This window comes from Pempheris klunzingeri, chromosome 9, assembly GCF_042242105.1.
Source record: "Pempheris klunzingeri isolate RE-2024b chromosome 9, fPemKlu1.hap1, whole genome shotgun sequence".
In the NCBI taxonomy this organism is placed as follows: Eukaryota; Metazoa; Chordata; class Actinopteri; order Acropomatiformes; family Pempheridae; genus Pempheris; species Pempheris klunzingeri.
The window spans coordinates 26,230,394-26,246,681 of NC_092020.1; the positions used below are offsets into that span (position 1 = coordinate 26,230,394).

Sequence of the window (16,288 nt, forward strand, 5' to 3'; positions counted from 1 at the left end):
TTCAGGAACCGGAAACTCAGGAAAGCAGGTAGCTGTTGTGTCCAAGCTTAACTATTCTTTATGTCCTCCTTTATTTGGAGGTGACCAGCTCATTGAATGTTACCAAACTTTATTCCTGGGGGGTTCACACTGATATTCTGATAGCTGCTCTTATTGATCAGGAGTCACGTGACCTCATGGACAGATGTGAGCCCAGCTCTGACATCTGTCTGCTGATGCACTTGATGTGTTCACATGTTGTTGTCAGAGTCTGTAAAGATGACAGACCGTCTGTCACCGTCAGTGTCTCTGAGGCGCTGCAGCTGCATGCTGGGAGATTTGCCATTTTGGTTTGCGGTCAAGGACTTTTGTGGCCGAGCAGTAGTGAAGTGTCGTTAGTGACTCACTGTAATCAATGTGTAAATCTGATAGTGGTCCAGCCCCCAGCAGCACGGTGCATAAATAAGGCGGCACTTAGGAGCCCTCAAACATACAGACTGAGGAGAATCAATCAGGCCTGTAATTGTTATCTTTCTCTCAGCAGCATGCCCCCACGGAGCCCTTCAACCACTACACATCACATTAAAAGCACTTAGTGAGGACGGCCGGCGCCTTCTCTGCACTCACACGTCAATAAATGAATATTGATGAGTTGTTTTTCCTTTTATGATCCCAGCATTCCTGAAGCCTCACTTCCTGTGAAGCTCCAGTATTAAAAGTCCAGGCAGGCAATGGTCAGCCCCCCCCCCTTCAAAAAGCCCCACTGATGTTAGAGCTGGCGGTGAAAAGGTCAGGAGGTCCCCGATCAGTGGCGAGGATGTGAAGGGGGAAGCAGCCATGTGTGTGTAAATGGACTCAGTCTACAGCAGGAAGGTCTGAACCAAACAGAAGTTGTCGTCTCTAGTTTCCTCCCAGTTCACTGGTCGGACGGCTGAATGGATGAACTGGTTTCAAAGGTGCTGCTGTGGTGCGTTCTGGTGTCTCTACACCGCAGAGCTGCTCTCCACACTGACGTCTGTTAGTGTGACAAACTTGGACCAGGTCTAAAGAGGACTGTTTGACATCTCTGCAGGTCTGTAGCTCCGTTAAAGTCAAGACTGGCTGGAGACTGGCCAGTCACAGCGTGAGGTGGGTGACACTGTGGGACTGTTGGATTCAGAAACTTCCTGACATTGATGGACAGTCTAGTCCAACCAGGCCTCAGGAACTCAGAAGAACATGTTTCTGTTGTTCCTTCAGCAGGTCTGTCTGTGATTCTGGAGCTTTTCCAAAACCACCAGGCAGTGCGACAGAAGAGGTTCATCGTCCGTCCAGTCTGCTGCGTCTGGTTCTCTCATCGTCTTTGATCACAACATCTATGTCTGTGTAGAATAAAGGGTTAAAGAGCCTGACACATTTCTAACTGAGGGCAAAACGTGGCTGAATGTGACTGAAACATGAACTGTCACTTAAAACGGTCTCCATTTTGATGTGAAGCAGGTCCAAACGACACCAGCCACTGAACTGATGAAGACGGTGAATGAAAGGAAGGAGTGGGAGGGGCTGCATGTTAATGAACTTAGCGTGTCCCCCAGTTAGTTTTCTGCAGTGGCGTCATTCAGCTGGTCAAAGCTCAGCACATCTGTCAGCAGAGGAAACATTCGTCTCCAGTTTTCCATTTGTTCGGAGGATCCCTGGGATTCCTGACTGGAGGTGCAAACCTGGATGAATTGTTCAGCTCTCTCATTTATTCTCCCTTCATGTCCTTCTCATCTCCTTTTGAACCCTCCCTCCCTTTTCGTCTGCTCTTCCATTTTCTCAACTCTCGTCTCAATTCATCTCCTGCCTCTCTAATCCTCCTTCCCTCTCCTATCCTGCCTTCCTTGTCCTTTCCATTGTACTTCATTCAATCACTCTCCCCTCTCCTCCTCTGCTCTGTCAGCTCTCTCATCACTCTGACTCTCTCTTCTACGTTCCCATCCTCTCTCCTTACAGTCAACTCTTCTCAGTTTTCCCTCCATCCATCTCATGTCTCCATCAGCACAGACACATTACATTATTCATTGGGTTGCTGTCACCAAATCCACCTTCATTCATAACCTGCACAGTCTGCATCCACCTGCCTGAGTCCACCTCAACATTTTAATGTGTGAATACATTCGGGGGGAGCGGGGGGGTCTCCACGGACAGCTCTGATGTTTCCACCTGCCTGCTCCTCTCCTCGGCCCTCTGAGGGACGGCTGTGCAGCGTTCTGCATCGCCGATTGCCGAAACTCAGATTCAGCTTCAACCTGAAACAGCAGAAACTGAATCCAGCTGGAAATCAACTTGCTGCAGCATGAACAGTTTCCACTGATCCCGAGGCTGGTGGATCAGCGGGCTTCAACCTTTTCAGAGGCTACTGGCAGTCCTACGTGGACACGGGAGCCCACAGCAGGCAGCCTCTGATGAACTCTAAATGTCACCAGGATATTTTAACACAGCTGCTTAACACGGTGCACGGTGCCAACCTCTATCCTCGAACAGATGTACTCACACACACAAGTAGCTTCAGCTTTAAAGCTGCGTTCAGACTAACGCAGCAGAGTGAACGTGTGCTGCAGGTGTCTCAGATGGTTTCCTCTCTGCTTCCGTCTCTGAATGTGCGAAGAAGAGGAGTCACACAGTGTGAGACACCTGCACCGGTGCACTGTGCTGCTCTAAAGCACCGGTACGTCAGTAAAATACTGATTTGCCAAACTGACGTTCACGAGTGGGGGAAGGATGGAGCATGAGATCGACAGGCGGATCGGTGCAGCGTCTGCAGTAATGCAGTCGCTGTATCGGACCGTCGTGGTGAAGAGGGAGCTGAGCCAAAAGGCAAAGCTCTCGATTTACCGGTCGATCTACGTTCCTACCCTCACCTCTGGTCATGAACTTTGGGTCATGACCGAAAGAACGAGATCTCGGATACAAGCGGCCAAAATGAGTTTCCTCTGCAGGGTGGCCGGACTCACCCTTAGAGATAGGGTGAGGAGTTCGACCATCCGGGAGGGGCTCGGAGTAGAGCCGCTGCTCCTCCACATCCAGAGGAGCCAGCTGAGGTGGCTCGGGCATCTGTTTCGGATGCCTCCTCCCTGGGGAGGTTTTCTGGGTTTTCCCACTGGATGAGCTGGAGGAGGTGTCTGGGGCCCGGGAAGTTTGGGCATCTCTGCTAAAACTGCTGCCCCCGTGACCCGACCCTGGATAAGCGGTTGAAAATGGATGGATTTGCTGACAAACATCCAGAAAAAGCTTGTTGTTCTGTTGGGACATTTTTCATGAATGGTTGTGGTTCATGTTAACCAAAGTGACAAATATATTTCTCTTCTTCAGAGAAAATGTGGTGTTAGCATTGGCAGCAACTTCCTACAGGTCAGATACGCCTGTAAGATCTGTAAGGATCTGTTCGGCTGGAAGGAGGAGCTGCTGCACTGTTTTCCTGTGGCTAAATATGCAATGTGAAGTCTGCCACGACCAATAAAAACTCAGAAAATGTAAGAGTTGTTATTTTAATAAGTGGACTGTAACAACCTCCTGTTGCAATTTGTCGCCATTTTGTCCGTCCCAGGTGTTCGTGAAGGTAGCTGGTGATTCTGATTGATTGATTGGACCAGAGACACCAGCTGTTGTTGATCAAAGCGGAGATGTAATCAGTAATTCAGAGGTCTACCAGGCTAATGCTTGTGCTCGTCTTACAGTAATCATGGACTTGTCAGTTCATCAGGTGCTCGGCTGACAAATGAGGGAGTCGTTTTGATTTATTGAGTCTAAACGATTAACTGCCCGCTGGTTACCTGGTCTGTGTTCATCTGGGGTCGGCTTCATCACTGGGGAGGAATTTAACATGGACTGTGTGTTTAATATGGACAACAGATGCTTGTTTAAACAGAGAGGTGGTTAAAACACTGGCTCCAGGCTCAGGTTGGGCCAGAAATCTTTAGATGGATAGAATTTCATACTGATGCAGTTAATGAAGAGATGTTAGGTAAGGCCTCTCTTTGAGGTTTTGAGAAATTCATTCACTTTAGTAAATGTTGAGCCCGTTACTGGTGTTAAGAGTCCAGATTTACTCGGTAACACAGTGCAGCTCTGGGATATTTCTCTGTGGAAAAGCTTTTCCAGACCAGACAAATTCAAAAGAAAAGTTCACGTCTGGCAGGACTTCAGGAATGTTCTTTGTCCTGTTTTATTGAATATTAAACGGCTCACATTATATTTGGGAAAGAGACATTTCATTTGTCACCTCTCAGTACTTTGAAATGAGATTCCTCTCACATACATTTTATTCGGGTGGCAGCTCTTGGCTGCGGACACTGATGATGCTGAGTTGTGCCGACAGCAGCGAGAGGTGGCAAAACATGTGCTGTGAAGGCATGTGCTGTGCTGCGGCGTGTGACATGAAGTCACGGCCCCTGTTCCCCCCCGACGTGGTGTCTGATGAGCCTGACCTGATCCCAGCCGGCTGGCCGACCTCGTCCTGCTGCAGCACACCTGCCTCAGGATTCACACACTCCAGCGAGCTGTTACAGCTTCATGATTTATTTCATTTAATTTCCTTTCGCTGCTCGGATACTTTATCATTTTGGATAATTCTGTCTGTATTTCCAGCATTAGTGAGGACATGGCTGCTGCTGGAGGCTCATCTTTAACCTCACACCCTCAGAGTCCAGAAATACATTTGTCTGTAGAGATTTCTCCGCTGTGTTCGTTTCTGTTATGGGAGTGACGTGCAGATAGTACAGTTTAATGTGCTGCAGCCTCACAGCCATTAAAATGGTACCGTGTACCAAATCCATCTCTTCAGAGTCAAACACTCTCCTCCTGTAGGTTTAAAATGGTGGCTGCATAAAGCTTTCTCACACCTACTGGAAAATCCAGCTGGAGCTTTAGTTTCCAGTTACCAGCTCAAAACATTTGTTTTGGTGTGAGATGCTGAACCTCAGACTTTTAGAAACATACTCACAAAACACACTCTCTAACATACTTAACAAGATGCAGGTTTTTATCGACAATATTGTCGTGAGGTTGGTAGAAAGCAACAATAAACTGGAGCTACGCTGGTGAGCAGAGGGGAAGGTGACGAGGAAAGTGGCAACAGGTGAGGCAAACTGGAACAGGTGCAGACAATCACAAGGGCGGGAAGTGAGGTCATATAAGACAAAACCACTTCAGGTCTAGAAGAGGAAAGGAATAGGAAACAATGACCAAATACCAAACCAGAGAATACAAACACAACAGGGGAAGACAGAACCTTAAATCTCTTAGAGAGTCCTTAAACTAACGAGGAGGGTAAACAGCAGCAGACCAGCATGAATATACAACCTTATACTGTCACCTGCCCAGCAGCAGGCTGAGGAGCTCCCAGCAGCAGGCATGATTGTGTCTGTGAAGATTCTCAGTCATCCAGGTCACAGTTATTCCTTAGGAGTTGAGCAAAAGTCAACTGGACTTGTTGAAGGTACTTCAGCAGTTCTGGAAAGGCAACCAGTGGGTTTTAGCCTTGACACATGAGCTGTAGATGTAAGTTTAAAAAGTCCCCTGCACTGTTTGTTCTACACAACAAACCACCTGACCCATTCTGGAGACATTCACTGCATTCATTTGCATTTCAATGTGGAGAAACCAATGTCTTTGAAAGGACTGTAGCTTCTGAGTGTGTTCAGGAGGCAAAGGTCCCACAGCACTGATAGAGATCTTTGCTCATCGTTTGTCTTCATCAGCAGGCTAATTAGCATAACGGTCTGTCTGTAATTTATCATTACGGCCCCAAGATGCTGTATGTAGTAATGCTCCGGGTCAGGGTCAGCTAACAAAGGAGGCAAGGAAACATGGAAGGAAACATAAATGATTTACATATTGAACAGTTGTTTTTTTTAATGTGTTATGAGGAAGGAAAAATCCTCCCTCGGACCCGTCAGGTGTGTTTTGGTGACAGACACTGAACGTAAACCCCACAAGGCCCAGAGAGCCAATCACTCTTTCTTCTGTGCTGTAAACACAGACAATGTGAGTGTGTTGGCGCCCTCTGGCTACTGTGGGAGCAAAGAGGGAAAGTCATCCGATGTTATGTTATAAAGTTTGTGTAGAGAGGAGGTTGGGTGGATGGACAGCTGGTTCACTGTGGTACATGTGGTACTGAACCTGTATCCTCCTCCTACATGAGGACCCAGCTCACACGGGGGGGGGGGTTATTGTTGGGGATAGTTGCAAAGGACAAACTCACTGCCTGCTGCTGAGATCTGATTGGAGCATCCTTCCAACATGTAAATGCATCACATTTCAGGCCAAGATGGAGTGGAGCTGGTTGTCATAGCGACAGGGGAATGATAAATCCTCCTCATCATTTCCCTCTGGTCACCGCCTGAACATCATTCGTCCAGGTTTGGGCGTGTTGACCACGTTTCGTCATGTGACGGGCGCCGAACTAGAAGAATTCAACCATCCGAGCTCTTTTCTTCACTTATTGACGATGAGTCAAACCCTCGATGTGCTTTTAACCAAACGTTCCAGGACTTTCTTGAAATTCCTGCCTCATGTCCCGCCTCCTGCTCACTGTACCCAGGCTCTACCCCCCTGCCTAAACCAAACACAGCTGAGAATATGTCTGGCACGATAATCTGCTGCTGTGAGCTACATGTGTGAAAGGACAACTAGTCTGGCCCTGATTCTCTGGATGAGTTCAGAGGAAACAGCTGCAGTCAGTGAACACACGTCGTCTGTGGTCATAAATATGAGGCTGCATGGACACAGCTGAGTTTCAGAACATCCCCTCATCTGTCAAACATCTGTCCCAAAACACAGGATCCATTGAAGTAAAGAGGCGACCAAATAAATGAGGAGAAGTTGTTGTTTGACTCATTCACAGCTTCTGAAGCAAATAATAATAATAATAATACATTTTATTTATAGGCGCCTTTCAAAGCACTCAAGGACACTGTACATCACACAGATAAAAACAAACTGAAAAAAACAAGTTAAAAGTTAAAATAGTTTTAAAAAAGGTGGAGATCTGCAGAGTGATGTTACAGGCCTGTTTAAACAGGTGGGTTTTGAGGTGAGATTTAAAGATGGTCAGTGTTTGGATGTTCCTGATGTCCGGTGGGAGGGAGTTCCAGAGGCGGGGGGCAGAGCGGCTGAAGGCTCTGGACCCCATGGTGGTCATACGGGCAGGAGGGATCGTGAGGTTGATGGAGGATGATGATGTGAGAGTCCGGCTGGGTGTGTTTATGTGGAGGAGTTCAGTCAGGTATGGAGGTTATGGAGGGCTTTGAAGGTTAGGAGGAGGATTTTATATGAGATGCGTTATGTGACTGGGAGCCAGTGAAGCTGTTGGAGAACAGGGGTGATGTGTGTGTGAAATGTTTTTCCCTTTGCTGCATGTTACAACATGAACGTATGTAACAAATATCACAGTTAGAATCCACTGACCAAGATGGCCATCCAATAATCCTTACTGCTATCGTGGCTAAAAAACCTAAAAATAAAGTGTAGTTAAGAAAAACTATGAAGGCACATTAAGAACTAACAGTAGTTTACTAAATGGACAGTGTGTGGCACAACAGTGGGGATGGATATTTCTCTTATTTCAGCTCTTTCAGATCGTCCAATGGGACGACGTCTTCCACCGTGACATGAACCAGTACTCTTCCTCTCCCCGTCAAACACAAACATTTACTTCAGCGGTTCAGGATGAGAGCGAATGGCTGGTGTCAAACAGAGCAAAGTTGTTTCCAGCCAAGAATACATCAGAGGAAGTGACTTATCCTGAACTTGGGGTTAGGTCAGATCATAGTAGAGAGAATATAATGAGCCTATTTATATTTGTATAAATAAAGATTGATTGACTTAATTTGAATTAAATCTTTGAGTAAATCTATGTGAGACAGAAACCTGCCTGCCATACAGAAGCAGGACAGACTCATGAAGGAGGCTGAGAACATCAGGGTCCCTCAGGGTGACAGGTTAATGTTAAACTGCTAAATCAGGTCCTCAAACTCCACTTCCCCACGAGGCTCATCAGCAGCCCCAAAGCTTCAGCATTCGACTGAGCAAAGAGCCCAAAAAGATGGATGAAGATGAATGAAGATGAATACATCTGAACCTGCTGCTGTGGCTGACATACAAACCAGAGTTTACCCCCCCCCCCCCAGGGAACAACTCGGCCCATCAGTAAAGGAGGAGGCGAGGTGTGTGTCGGTGTGTGATGGACAATGAAAGTGTTCAGCAGCAGCTTTGGACACTTGTACTCATTAGCCTGTAATGATGGAGCAGCCATTTAACGGCACTGATGAGCTTTGGAGAGTTTAATGATCCGTAGCCGGTCAGAGTGAAGTCAGGGGGATGTGATCCGACTGGAGTCTGACTTCATGTTGTTTTTTTGCCGCTCGCTCGTCTGTTTGTTTGAGTTGATGATTTTGTTCCTGTTCAAAGGTTGTTCTGTTGTTTCTTTCTGTTGTTTTCTTCTCCATCACCCTCACTTCCCTCTTCTTGTGGTTTCCAAAGCTTCTGTCTCTCCCCTTTCTTCCACTTTGTTCTACTTTAAACCTACAAGGTTCTGTAGGTTTAAGTGTGTTGGATGAATCTGCTGATTATTTGAATGACCAAATGATTCATCATGTCGTTCATTAAATGAAAATAAGTAGTGAGCTTGTTGCCAGAGCCCGAGGGGACGTCCTTACATGTCTTATTTTGTCTGATCAAGAGGCCGAACCCAAACAGGAAAACACAGAAAACCAAAGATCAGTGTGTTTGCTAATTAAATTACCAATTATTATTATCAATCAATCAATCGATCGATCTTTATTTATATAGCACCAATTCATAACAGCGTTACCTCAAGACGCTTTACATGAAGAGCAGCTCAGACCAAACTCTTTAATTAGAGACAGACCCAAAGATTCAGGAATTCAACATGAAGGATTCAAGAATCCTCACAGAGCAGCATCAGAGATTAGATTAGGACACAGTGGAGGAAGAACTCCCCTTTAACGGGCCTGATCCAGCCCTAAACTATAGGCTTCATCACTAAGGAAGGTTTTTAGTCCACTCTGAAATGTAGAGAGGGTGTCTGCCCCCCTGAACCCAGACTGGAAGGAGGTTCCACAGGAGAGGAGCCTGATAGCTGAAAGCTCTGGCTCCATCACTACTTTAGAGGACTTTAGGAACCACCAGTAGACCTGCAGTCTGGGAGCACAGTGCTCTAGTGGGGTAGTACGGTACTATGAGCTCTTTAAGAGATGATGGAGCCTGAACATTAAGAGCTTTGGAGGTGAGGAGAAGGATTTTAAACTCTGTTCTAGATTTGACTGGAAGCCAGTGAAGAGAAGCCAGTACAGGAGAAAGATGGTCTCTTCTCTTAGTTCTGGTCAGAACAGGAGCAGCAGCGTTCTGGACCAGCTGGAGAGTCTTTAAGGACTTATTGGAGCAGCCTGATAATAAGGAACAGAAATAATCCAACCTGGAAGTGACTAATGTGTGGACTAGTGTTTTTAAATGATCGGAACTGATAAAATTGTCAGTTGATCGATCCTTTCAGCCCTACTTTACATTTCCTTCAGTTATTGTCTGAAGGTTATAACGATCATCATTTTATTCATAGACACTTTTTAAGGTTGATGTTTTCCAGAGGAAGGACTCTGGTCTCAGTTCGTTTCAGCCTTCAAGCTGTAAAATGAATGTGTTTGTCCCTCACTCACAAACATTGGTCATCCCAAACATTTGCATGCATGTTGTTGGTGTTTACATGTTCTCCCCGTGTTTGCATGGGTTCTCTGCAGGTTCTCTGGCTTCCCCCCCACAGTCTAAAGACACGCAGGTCAATTGGTGTGAGGCTTGAGGCTTGAGTGTGAGCATGAGTGGCTCTGGACCTTATGATTGGCTGGTGGCCAGTCTAGTGTCAGCTGTGATTGGCTCCAGCCCCCCGAAGGATAAGCAGGATGGATAATGGAAGAGAAGGGATGATTGATTGTTTCTTGTATCAAAATGGTTGAAGTTCAGCAGCTGATGGGGTGCCCTCACAGGATTTCATAAGTCTAACTGTTTTTTCACATTCTGTATGAGCTCCATTCAAACCATTAATATTGATAATGAACACTGAGCCCAGTCTTCAGTGATTGTCCATTAGAATATTTTGGCTCTGTATTTGCAGGTTATCTACTAACAACACAGAGACCAAGTTATACGAAGGCCCAGTATTCAACCATGAACCCTCTTCTATCCACCTCACGCCAGCCCTCTCTGATAGGCTGATGCCTGTTGTAGCCGAGCCAATGGCCTGTCACTCTGAAGCTGAACACTTCTGAGAACTAAACACATAAATTCAGTCCTTACCCGTCCTGTCTGTCTCCTTCATGTCTGTAGGAAACGCCTTCGTTGTGAGCCTGGCTCTCGCTGACTTGGTAGTGGCCATCTATCCCTACCCGCTGGTCCTGACCGCCATTTTCCACGACGGCTGGATCGCCGGCTACATCCACTGTCAGATCAGCGGTTTCCTGATGGGCCTCAGCGTCATCGGCTCCATCTTCAACATCACAGGCATCGCCATCAATCGCTACTGCTACATCTGCCACAGCCTCAAGTACGACAAGCTCTTCTCCAACAGCAACACCATGTGCTACGTGGTTCTGGTCTGGGCACTCACCATCCTCGCCATCGTGCCCAACTGGTTCGTGGAGTCGCTGCAGTACGACCCGCGGGTGTACTCCTGCACCTTCGCCCAGTCGGTCAGCTCGCTGTACACCATCACGGTGGTGGTGGTGCACTTCATCCTGCCCATCAGCATCGTCACCTACTGCTACCTGCGCATCTGGATCCTCGTCATCCAGGTGAGGCGGAGGGTCAAGCCGGACTCGCGGCCAAAGATTAAGCCGCACGACCTCCGTAATTTCCTCACCATGTTTGTGGTGTTTGTGCTGTTTGCCGTGTGCTGGGCACCGCTGAACCTGATTGGCCTGGCAGTGGCGCTGGACTCCAGGCTGAGCCGGGCAATACCCGAGTGGCTGTTCACAGCCAGCTACTTCATGGCGTATTTCAACAGCTGCCTCAACGCCGTCGTCTACGGCGTCCTGAACCACAACTTCAGGAAGGAGTACAAGAGGATCGTCCTGATCATCTTCAAGTTCCACTGCTGAGACAGCATGCGGTGGGAGGGGGGGGGGTAACTTTGGTGACAAGGAAAGGCTATTCAAAATTATCATTAGAAAACAACAAAAGAAAGAGAAGAACACAAATTACAGGAGGAGGAGGAGGACAAAGTGAAATAAATCATGCTTCACTGAGAGTTATCAGTGATGCCTTCAGGGAAACAGAGAGACTTAAAGAAGAGAGAGACGAGGTAGAGAGTCAAACTTATCTTAGTAACGTGTCTGATGTGACTCGATCATGAGTTAATGCTCCAGTTATAAAGTCAGCTGTTATGTTTGTTTTTTTACCAAATCCACCTCTGCCAGAATGAAGAAAAAGAAATGTATGAACAGAACAACAAATTGGTGCTTTTTGGAAATATCAAGTGGTGTGAAATACTTTTGAATTCAGAGGTGATTAAAGGTGCTACACGCACGTTCCCAAACATGGAACTTTGCCATGAACTGAGGCCGACTGTCAACAAGCCAAGCTCATCAGAATCCAAACTCGCCGATGACTTTGACTCAGTTGACTTGACTTGAGAGGTTTTATTATAAATTACACTGGAGTGAGTTAACGTCTTTTCTATGGCTGTGAAAACTAACGGACTGACATGAGCTCCTGCTGAGCAGCTGCTCCCCTCCTCACAGTCATATCTCAGACCCCCCTAATGCTGACCCACCTGTAACCTGCCCTGATGCGCCTGTAGGCCAGCAGTGATGTCACGGAGCTCACCTGTAAACATCACTGCAGCAGACACACTCAGCCATTAGAGGGCAGCAAACACAAGGTTTTCAGGGGCTCGTCAGTTATCCTTAAAGTATCACACACAGGAAACCAAGCCGAGCTTTCCACACAGTTCAAGTCGATCTGTAAGCCGAATGCTGGGATTCCACCGGGCAAGTCTGCGTCCTGTTCCCTCACATGGGTTCGTAGCCCACCGTCAGTGTTCCACAGGCTGAGCATTTCGTCTACCCGATTCTGTTCAGTTGCTCTGATTTTGTTGATTTAGCAATTTTTTTGTAGATTTTTGGACCTCAGTGATGGGAATGAAGGTTACGCATACAGCAGTAATGTAATACTGATGTAGTGATGTGATTTCTGATCTGCATAGGCTGTTTTTAGCAGAGACGTGCTGCAGTGCTTCAGGTGGAATCATGCCGTCAGGCTGGACTTAAGGCGTGGCTTCAGAGCCCACAGCCAGCGTCGGTAAAACAGCCTGACTGTGTTTGATACGTCCCACTGATCCTAGTCCAAGACTGTGTTCTGACTAACATGAGCACTGTGACTGCCCAACAGGAAGTTACTGCAGCGTCGGAGAGGAAAAGGCCCTCAGGCTGAACTGACGGAGCCACAAGCGTTAATTTTTAATTTGGTGATATTCTGCATCTGAACATGGTGTAAAAGTCAGTTTCACACATGACGCACAGCCTCTGTCTCCACTTTGTGAAAGGAGAGACAGCGAGAGTTTATAATAATTCAGTTATCAGCATCACGGTGCTGTTATTATGGTTTTACGTGAGCTGCAGAGGCCGTAATGACTTTAGGAACTAACATGACGTTTGGTGCCAATCCCTCTCCAGTTAAACCTGTCGAGTCTTTGGTTGTCTGCATGTCTCACCTCGTCACATCACCTGGTCCTTCCTCCGGGGATGGGACCAGCATCGATGGGGTGTTTTCTCACATGGGGACAGACGTGTCCGTGACGCCTGATGAAAGAAATAAACCACTGTGTCTCTGCCATTCACAAGCAATACTGAGTGACTGACATGTTAAACTCACACATCAACACTCACACATCAGCCTCCATTTACTCTAATGCTCACAGGACAGACGAGCCAGGACGGGAGTCCCTCGGTCTGAACCGTATTCTGACCACATCACTGTGTTTCACACGCCGGGACACTGGAGGATGAATGTTTCACATGGTACTGCTGTGATCATCTGCCTGCTTCAGTCCCATGTTTCTGTCTTGCTGTGTGTCCCTCCGGCTGTTCTGGGACCAGTTTCTCCCCCAGCAGGCTGCCTGTGCGAGGGGGTCTGTGCTTTGTGCCAAAATTTTGCTGGTTCAAACCCAGAGAAGGTTTAAGAGGAAATCTACAGTGAAATACCCCTTTATTCTTCAGTGCTCAGCGGGTGTTAACAGGATCATTTGGAGGCCAAACAACACCGAGTTTTAGTCCAATCAGATACCAATCATCCAACAGATAAGAGCTTCAGAGGCTTTATGCTAAGCTAAACTAATGAACATTTATTTCTGTGGTCAGATGAGAAGATAAATACCTCTGTCATGTCTGTATGTTGACTATGAAGCTGGAGCCTGGAGCTGATTAGCTTAGCTTAGCATAAAGACTGGAAGTCTGGATCTGTCAAGTTCAAAATGTTCCCACATGATGACCTGGTCTGTTTAAACACTAACAGACATGTGACAGGGTGAGGGAGCTGGAACAGCCAGGTGCTTTCCTTCGTTAAAACAAAAAAATTAAGATGGAAAGTAGTTTTTTTTTAATTGCACAAATGACAGTATTTCACTGTATAACAGATTTAACTACTATTCAGATATCATCATCATTGAAGTTATAGAAATGATAGAAAATGAAAAATGATAGAAAATGAGTTTCTCTAAACAAAGCAAGTTCTCCTGAAGCTCTAGCTTCCTCTGACAGTTAAAGGGAGAGCAGAGCTATGAGCTATGAGCCAGTTAATGTAGTGCAGCAGAATTTTATTTTTCTTCTTTTATCGCTGAAACTCAACGAGGTGAGCTTGTGTTTTGTGTGTTTGGAGCTTTAAAAAGGAGAAAATGTAAAAACAAAGTGTGTTGGACACTGGCATTGGCAGCCAGCAGTAATGAGAATGTACCAGTTTTCCTTTCACGCTGTTTTGCACATCACCATGAGAATGTTTCCTCTGAATGTCTGTAAGGCTGACGAGACTAAACACGTCTCAATTAAAGAACCTTCACTGTGAGCCGCCTGACGCCTCTTTTCTCTGCTCACACTCAAACACTCCTTCACTGTTAGAAACAAACATGTCTGGATCATACATGTTCAAACATGTTCAAACATGTTCACACATGTTCTAACATGTTCAAACATGTTCAAACACATGTTCTAACGTTCAAACACATGTTCAAACACGTTCTAACGTTCAAACACATGTTCAAACACACGTTCACACATGTTCTAACATGTTCAAACACATGTTCAAACACATGTTCTAACGTTCAAACACGTTCACACATGTTCAAACATGTTAAAACACACATTCAAACATTCAAACACATGTTCAAACACATGTTCAAACATGTTCAAACACATGTTCAAATATGTTCAAACACGTTAAAACACACGTTCAAACATTCAAACACATGTTCAAATATGTTCAAATATGTTCAAACACGTTAAAACACACGTTCAAACATTCAAACACATGTTCAAATATGTTCAAATATGTTCAAACACATGTTCAAATATGTTCAAATATGTTCAAACACATGTTCAAATATGTTCAAATATGTTCAAACACATGTTCAAACACGTTCAAATATGTTCAAACACATGTTCAAATATGTTCAAATATGTTCAAACACATGTTCAAACACGTTCAAATATGTTCAAATATGTTCAAATATGTTCAAATATGTTCAAACACATGTTCAAATATGTTCAAATATGTTCAAACACATGTTCAAACACATGTTCAAATATGTTCAAATATGTTCAAACACATGTTCAAATATGTTCAAATATGTTCAAATATGTTCAAACACGTTTAAACATGTTCAAATATGTTCAAATATGTTCAAATATGTTCAAACACATGTTCAAACACATGTTCAAATATGTTCAAATATGTTCAAACACATGTTCAAACACGTTCAAATATGTTCAAACACATGTTCAAATATGTTCAAATATGTTCAAATATGTTCAAATATGTTCAAACACGTTTAAACATGTTCAAACACACGTTCACACATGTTCAAACACATGTTCACACATGTTCAAATATGTTCAAACACGTTTAAACATGTTCAAACACACGTTCACACATGTTCAAACACATGTTCAAACACGTTGAAATATGTTCAAACACGTTTAAACATGTTCAAACACACGTTCAAACATGTTCACACATGTTCAAACACATTAAAACACACGTTCAAACACGTTAAAACACACGTTCAACCATACGTCAAACACAGTCAAACATGTTCATACACATTCAAACGTGTTCACATACGTTTATACACATGTTAACACATGTTCATATACATATTCAAACACATGTTCATGCATGTTCAAACATAAGTTAATTATTCCACCATTTACTGGTCGCTGTGGAGAAGATGGACATCAGTCTCATGTCTGTACAGGAAATATCATTGTAAGAGCCATTTCTGTGCATGTGTTTCATTTGTATTGCATTAGATTCCTTTGTTTATTTTTGCTGTGAGCTTCCCACCACTTGGGGCATCCCTGCTGTGAATTGTATAATGTATATATATATATATAAAATATATAATCAGCCAGGTGATGCACCCAGGTGTGGCTGACGAAGAGAGGCAAACAGTTTTAGACCGTGTCGTGGCGTTTTAGGTTTGTTTGTTTAATTCTGAACTGGTAATCTGCAGTCTGCATTGGTAAGCAGACAATATTGATAAGTGTGTAAAAGTCAGACTCTTATTGGAAACTGGAACTGAAGAATGTAAACAATAAACAGCACCATATTGTGGATCAAGCAGTGGAGTGGACATGTCATTTACACGCGTCGAAACATCCTCCCCATCAGCAACCAGGTGCCCTTGATCGATCGGCAAAAGAATTCAATACAATCATTTTTTACTTTTAATGTTCTGTTAGAGCGCAGAGCCTCCTCTTTCTAAAAGATCAAACCAGCCAACCTGTTGTCACGGTCGGTTTATTTCTCACGCTGCTCCACTTTCTCTCCGTCTGACTACTCTGTTGCTATGGTAACCGGCAGCGTCCTGTCAGCTTAGAGCAGCTGTTGCCTGGAGCAACACCGGCAGTCGACACCATCTCTCCAAAGTGTTTACAACAGAAGCAGGAAAGGAGAAAACAAAGAGAAAGAAGAAGGAAGACACCCTCTCTACATTTCAGAGTGGACTAAAAACCTTCCTTAGTGATGAAGCCTATAGTTCAGGACTGGATCAGGCCTGTTAAAGGGG

General features: G+C 45.1%; 1 protein-coding gene across 1 annotated transcript in view; it reads left to right on the forward strand.

The window, feature by feature from the left end:
* mtnr1al (melatonin receptor type 1A like) overlaps positions 1-11,108 on the forward strand; it is an 11,375-nt gene extending 267 nt beyond the window's left edge. Inside the window, exons 1-2 of the mRNA XM_070836606.1 lie at positions 1-28; positions 10,339-11,108. The exon at positions 1-28 is cut by the window's left edge and continues 267 nt beyond it. Of these exons, the coding sequence (XP_070692707.1) occupies positions 1-28; positions 10,339-11,108 (798 nt within the window). The remainder of the gene's footprint in view (positions 29-10,338) is intronic.
* The last annotated feature ends 5,180 nt before the right edge of the window (positions 11,109-16,288 follow it).